The sequence below is a fragment of the Lactuca saligna genome, chromosome 3, assembly GCF_052625555.1.
Source record: "Lactuca saligna cultivar CGN05327 chromosome 3, ASM5262555v1, whole genome shotgun sequence".
Taxonomy (NCBI): Eukaryota; Viridiplantae; Streptophyta; class Magnoliopsida; order Asterales; family Asteraceae; genus Lactuca; species Lactuca saligna.
The window spans coordinates 75,655,283-75,662,239 of NC_136419.1; the positions used below are offsets into that span (position 1 = coordinate 75,655,283).

At 40.2% G+C, this 6,957-nt stretch overlaps 1 protein-coding gene across 1 annotated transcript; it reads left to right on the forward strand.

Moving 5' to 3' along the window:
* Window positions 1-731: 731 nt before the first annotated feature.
* On the forward strand, window positions 732-1,292 carry LOC145035702 (uncharacterized). The gene has a single exon (XM_078984209.1). It carries the CDS (start codon window positions 732-734, stop codon window positions 1,290-1,292), a length of 561 nt encoding a protein of 186 aa, XP_078840335.1.
* Window positions 1,293-6,957: the final 5,665 nt, after the last annotated feature.

Sequence of the window (6,957 nt, forward strand, 5' to 3'; positions counted from 1 at the left end):
CATCATCAAACCGCAGTCTTACTTATTCTTTACTTAGTTTAAAGTTTATCTACTTTTCTATAATACTCTCTATTGTCCAGTATGCCTTGCATGGATACTCTTAGAGATTTGATCCAATGTAACTCTTGAGTCTCTATATATAGATCTCATTCTTCCTCAATTAATTGATCTCTCAACCACCTTTAAAACTCTCAATTACGCATCTCTTCTTACTCTTCTTACTCTCAAAGTTCTCTAGAGCATAATTTATTATTACCTCTCTTTGGAGCAAGTCACTCGTGACTTCATCACTAAGCTTGATCTCACTTACTAACTTGGTTTGAATGCATTCCATGTTATGAATCAACTTATGTGTATACTTGATATATCACCTACTGTCATTTATATTTCTTTACATTTCCATAACTAACTTTCTAATTATCTAACTCTAACTTATTATTATTGCTGAGCTTTATGATCCTTTGAGATAAACTATTTCGCAACTATACTTGTTCTAATGTTTGTTCAAGTGTATCTCAACTTTTTTTCTCTTAACAATTGGTATCAGAGCCATAGTGGTTGCTTTTTGAAAAACAAAACTCTGATTTTCAAAGGGCCTTCTATACCACTGAAGCTAATTTCTTAAAAAAAATTTTGCACAAGCACTAGCTCTGAATGTTTCCAACAGTGTTGTTGGTTCAAATCGAGCTCAAATATTGGTGGCAAGTGAATATCATCACTGGTCTCAGAGAATGGAAAGATACTTAAGGAGACTTGGTAGAGATGTATGGCGGTCCGTAGAAGAAGGACCACATGTCCCTGTTCTTACACCGGTTCAAACTGATGGAGCCACAGCCATACTAGGAGGAGGAAAACCAGTCTTAAACTATCCCACCAAAGATGATCTCGATAAAATGGAAAATGATGTTGTTGCTTTTTATGAAATCTCTTGTGGAGTTGCTCCTGACAACTTTGACATTATAATAAATTGCAAATCAACAAAAGCGATATGGAATGTTCTCAAGAATTTGTACGACGGCTCAGAACAAGCTCAAGATATGAAGCTCACAACTGCACTCAATGAATTCAACAACTTCAAAGCTCATACATGCGAAAGTTTAGAAGACTCCTTTAAAAGGTTCAATCTGATAGTCACCAAGTTATTGAATGTTGGCACCATCCGCAGTAACCATGAAACAAACCTTCAATTTCTCAACGGTTTGGGAAGACATTGGACTACTGCTAAGATGATAGTTCAAGGAGATATAAAGATTCATTCCATGTCTCTCTACAAGCTCTACGGGGAACTGTAAGCACAATAATCCATCGTACTCAAAGATTGTGCTTACTTTAGAGGACCACTCGCTCTTATAGCACAAGCCCCACATAATCAATCCTATTCTCCCTCGTGTGGCACTCAACCGCAATCATACGAAGCCGAATCAGAGTATGATGATGAAGAAGAATTTCAGAAGGCTATTGCTCTTGTTAGTTAACAGTTCAACCGGCTACCACCTTCTTTTCGTAAAAATCAACAATTCAACAAACCTCCATTCAACCGTAACTTCAACCCACAAAATAATCACTCTCGTTATCCTAAAAATTCCCACCCACCATCGCAATCTCAAAATACTCAACCAAAGGAAGCACCGCAATCCATTCAAACCACTAACTTTGGTACTTCCTCAGAAGAAAAAAGTGATGTTTTGATATTGATGGGTTTTAGCCATAAGAACTTTCCTATGTGCGCATGCAAAAACCCTAATGCTTGGATCTAGGCTTTCTAATAAACATGCTTTTGAATCCAAGACTTCTAATGGCTAATTAGGTTAAACAACAATATTAAAACAGATCTAGAATCATACCTTTGAATCCCTTGTTGATCTTGTTTGTCTTGGAGCTTCTAGAGTCACAATTATCACTCCTCTAATGGCTTACAAACACCAATAGCAAGCAAGATGATTTAGGAGAGAAGAGAGGGAAGGAATTCGACCAGAGGTTCCTTGCTTAAGGTTGTGTGTCGAATTCCCTCATCCATAGGGTCTATTTATACTATTAGACTCCTTAAGGGTTTCACCCTAAACCCTAATTGGATAATCTTCTCTTAAGGCTATCCAAATCCATTCTATAGATAACCCTATGGACGATTTGAGCTATCCTAAAGCTCTTAGAATCCGTCCAAGGTATATCCTAATGGATTTATAGTCTAAAGTCTAACTATCAAACAATTGACAGTTTATACCCTCTTATTTAATTAATCTCTTTAAGTCACCAAATTAATACCAATTAATTTATGACTTATATTAATCAAATAGCTAAATATTATTCCTTATAATATTTACTCTCTCTTAACAAATCATCCTTCAAGTTGCTATGGTGAAGGCAACCCAAAAGGACCATGCACCACCGAATATAGTTATAGCCTTAGACACTATTCCAACAGTCTCCCACTTGGATAAGTCTAGTAACTATACAAGTACAATACGGTTTGCAATCGTAGCTCTCAAAGACGCTGTCAACTCTGATCTAATCAATCTTGTCCTTCAGATAAGGGATCGTACAGTCCTCTGTTAGATATCATGCTGACAATCCTATGGAATGGTTAGTCTAGCATTTAGATTTCTCGATCTCCGATTTATTTGACATAGAACTTAATCGAACACATCAATTCAGTTCTGACCGGGCCCGGCACATAAGTCAAATCAAATCATCGAGTGGCCAAGATATCTCTTCTACCCTCTTAGGATAAAATTTACAGATAAACTTCGACTTATATGCATTTACTTATTCATTAACCAACTATACACAACAATGCGTTTTATAACATCAAGTTACTGATGCGTTTTCGCATTATCAATGCACAATCAATTAACAAATAATAAACCATATATCTAGGTTTTAAGACCATATGATATTATCGTCTTGCGATCACCTTTTTTATATCGTATTCCATAAGGTGATTCCAGCAAGTGCGGGTTTATTCCAATGCTCAAAACCAGTTCATAAGCACTCATGAACGTTGCAGCAATCCTTGCTATGTCTAACACCATTTAGACACTCTACACACCAATTCATGACAATCTTCATTCATATCTACTCCCAACATATGAACGATTGTGGATCATTTGAATAATTCGATTATTCCTAATAAACTCAATTATTCTAGAAGTCAAAACATGCAAAGTGAAACAATAGTTAAACAATTAACATGTGACAGTAACTTTACTCATAAATAAACTCCTTTATTTAATCATCAAATGTTAATTACATTTATCTATTATACGTTTCTAATACTATCTAATCTATGCTAATATCATCCTTCAGCCCAATACTCCTAGCATGCTGCAAGTGCTTAACCCTACTCAGTCCCTTCATAAGCGGATCTGCTGGGTTATCTTCTGATGATATCCTCTTCACTACGAGTTGTCCTTCTTCTACACGATGTCTAATGAAGTGATATTTTCTGTTGATATGTCGAGATCTACCATGATCCCTCGGTTCCTTGGTCAAGGCAACCGCACCTTCGTTATCACAGAAAATCTCCATGGGCTCCTTTATGGCCGGCACAACTCCAAGATCACCGATGAAGTTCTTCAGCCATATTGCCTCCTTCGACGCTTCGCTCGCTGCGATGTACTCTGATTCGCACGTTGAATCAGCTACAGTTTCCTGCTTGGAACTTTTCCATGTCACTGCTCCTCCATTTAGGGTAAAGACCCAGCCCGACTGCGAACGGTAGTTGTCCCTGTCGGTCTGAAAGCTGGCGTCACTATACCCTCGCACCTTCAAGTCATCACTCCCTCCAAGGACTAAGAACCATTCCTTCGTCCTCCGAAGGTACTTAAGGATGTTCTTCACCGCAATCCAATGTGCTTTGCCAGGGTTCCCTTGATATCTGCTAACCATGCTCAAAGCGAAGGCTACATCAGGGCGAGTACAAGTCATAGCGTACATGATTGAGCCAACTGCGGAAGCGTATGGTACTCGGCTCATTTCTGCTATCTCAGCTTCGGTACTCGGACTTTGAGTCTTACTCAACTTGGCATTTCCTTGTATCGGCAGTTCTCCCTTCTTTGAGTTTTCCATACTAAAACGTTTTAGTACCTTCTCCAAGTAAGTATTCTAACTAAGTCCAATTAGTTTCTTACTTCTTTCTCTTACTATCCTTATTCCCAAAATGTAAGAAGCCTCTCCGAGGTCCTTCATAGCGAAGCACTTCCCGAGCCAGGACTTAACCTCCTGCAGAGTCGGGATGTCGTTTCCTATGAGTAATATGTCATCGACATATAGAACGAGGAAGCTTACTATACTCCCACTGGCTTTGACATATACACAAGATTCGTCTTCGCTTCGTACAAATCCAAACTCTTTGACTTTCTTATCGAAGCAAAGATTCCATCTGCGAGACGCTTGCTTAAGTCCATAAATGGACTTCTCAAGCTTACACACTCTATTCGGATGCTTCGGATCCACAAACCCCTCTGGCTGAGCCATGTAAACATCCTCAGCCAACTTTCCGTTAAGGAAAGCGGTCTTGACATCCATTTGCCAAATCTCATAATCATGAAATGCGGCAATTGCTAGCATCACTCTAATAGATTTAATCTTCGCAACTGGTGAGAAGGTCTCATCATAGTCAACTCCGGGAGTTTGAGTAAAGCCCTTCGCAACCAATCGCGCTTTATATGTGTGTACGTTCCCATCCACGTCGGTCTTCTTCTTGAAGATCCACTTGCACCCTACGGTCTTACGTTCGGGCACGTAATCAACCAAATTCCAAACTTGGTTATCGTACATGGATTGGATCTCGCTATCCATCGCCTCTTTCCATTTTGCAGACTCCGAGCCTGCCATGGCTTCCTTATAGCTATTAGGTTCATCAAGATTTACTAGTGTACCATCACTAATATACGTGTCCCCTTCGGTAGTAATATGAAAACCATAAAACTAGGGATGAACTCTAACTCTATCGAAACGTCTAAGAGGTAAGGATTCGTCAATCGGTTCAACCGGAGTTTCCTCCTCGGGTTGAATGCCAGCGGTAGAGGTTCCTTCATCTATCGATTCTTGAATCTCTTCAAGTTCGATTTGCCTCCCACTGTCTCCTTGGCTTATGAGTTCTCGCTCTCGGAAAACTCCTCTCCTCGCAACAAAGATAACATTATCTTTCGGTCTATAGAAGAGATATCCAAAGGAAGTTTGCGGGTAGCCGATGAAAATACATCGCTCACTTCAAGGTTCAAGCTTGTCGTGAGTATCTCGTCTTACGAAAGCCTCGCAACCCCAAACCTTGATATGTGCCAACGAGGGAGCTTTCCCCGTCCACATCTCGTGAGGTGTTTTGGCAACCTTCTTAGTAGGGACTCGGTTAAGGATATGGGCGGCAGTCTCTAAGGCATACCCCCAAAAGAAGATAGGTAGTGAAGCACGACTCATCATAGAGCAAACCATATCCAATAAGGTTCGATTACGCCTTTCTGCCACACCATTCAACTGCGGTGTCCTAGGAGGCGTCAATTGCGAAACTATTCCACACTCCTTGAGATAATCGTGGAATTCAAGACTTAGGTACTCTCCTCCTCGATCGGATCGAAGCATCTTGATTTTCCTGCCCAATTGATTCTCCACTTCATTCTTGAACTCTTTGAACTTTTCAAAGGTTTCTGACTTTTGCTTGATTAAATAGATATACCCATATCTACTATAATCATCGGTAAAAGTCACATAGAAGCGGTTCCCATCCTTCGTGGTTGATCTAAAAGGTCCACATACATCGGTATGTATTAGGTCTAATAGTCCCTCACCCCTTTCACAAGTACTCGTGAAGGGTGACTTAGTCATCTTTCCAAGTAAACAAGAATCGCATGTGTCATCTTCCCTAAGGTCGAATGACTCCAACACTCCATCCTTTTGGAGTTGGGCTATGCGTTTCTTGTTGACATGTCCAAGACGACAATGCCACAAGGATGCTTTATCCATACTAGTGGAAGAATCGATATTCAAAACATCATTTCCTAAGTTATCAACAATCATAACAGTTTCATATATTCCATTACATGGTATAGCTTCAAAGTAAAAGACACCATTTAGATAAGCCAAAATAGAACCATTCTCATTATTAAAAGAAAATCTAAATCCTTGTCTATATAAACCATGAAATGAAATGATGTTTCTAGCCATTTCTGGCGAATAGCAACAATTGTTCAAATCTAAAACTAAACTATTCCTAAGCACTAAAGAATACACTCCAATCTTGGTCACAGGCGACGATCTTCTGTTCCCCATGATTAGATTGATCCTTCCTTGCTCCACATCCCTACTTCTTTTTAGTCCCTGCACATTAGAACAAATGTGATAACCGCAACCGGTATCAAGAACCCAAGAAATAGCATGATTAGAATCGTTAGATTTGATTGTGTATATACCTGCGAAAGATGGCTTGATCTTTCCTTCCTTGATGGCTTGCAGGTAATCCGGGCAGCTTCTCTTCCAATGTCCTATCTTGTGGCAGTGGTGGCACTCTGCCTCCTTCGGGTTAGAGCAGGGCTTAGAGGGATCAACTTTGGTCCCACTAGAAGAGGAACCATCTCGGGCTTTCACCTTTCGATAGTTATTTGAAGAAGCTTTCCTCTTCTTTCCCTTCCCTTGACCAATAGCCAAGACAGGAGCAGCGGATGGATTGGGAGTTGGTGCAACAGACTTGTCCTTGAAATTGCTCTCAGCAACCCTCAAGAGACCTTGGAGTTTACTTAGAGTGACCTCCTCTTTGTTCATGTGGTAGGTCATCCTAAATTGATTGTACATCGGAGGCAAAGAGTGAAGCACCATGTCGATCGCCAAGTCTTCGCCGAAGTCAACATTTAACTTGCGAAGGCGGTCGACATACCTTTGCATCTTTTGCAAGTGCACGGTAAGAGATTCTCCATGACCCATCTTGGCGGAAATCATGTTAGTGAAGATCTCGTAACGCTCTTGTCT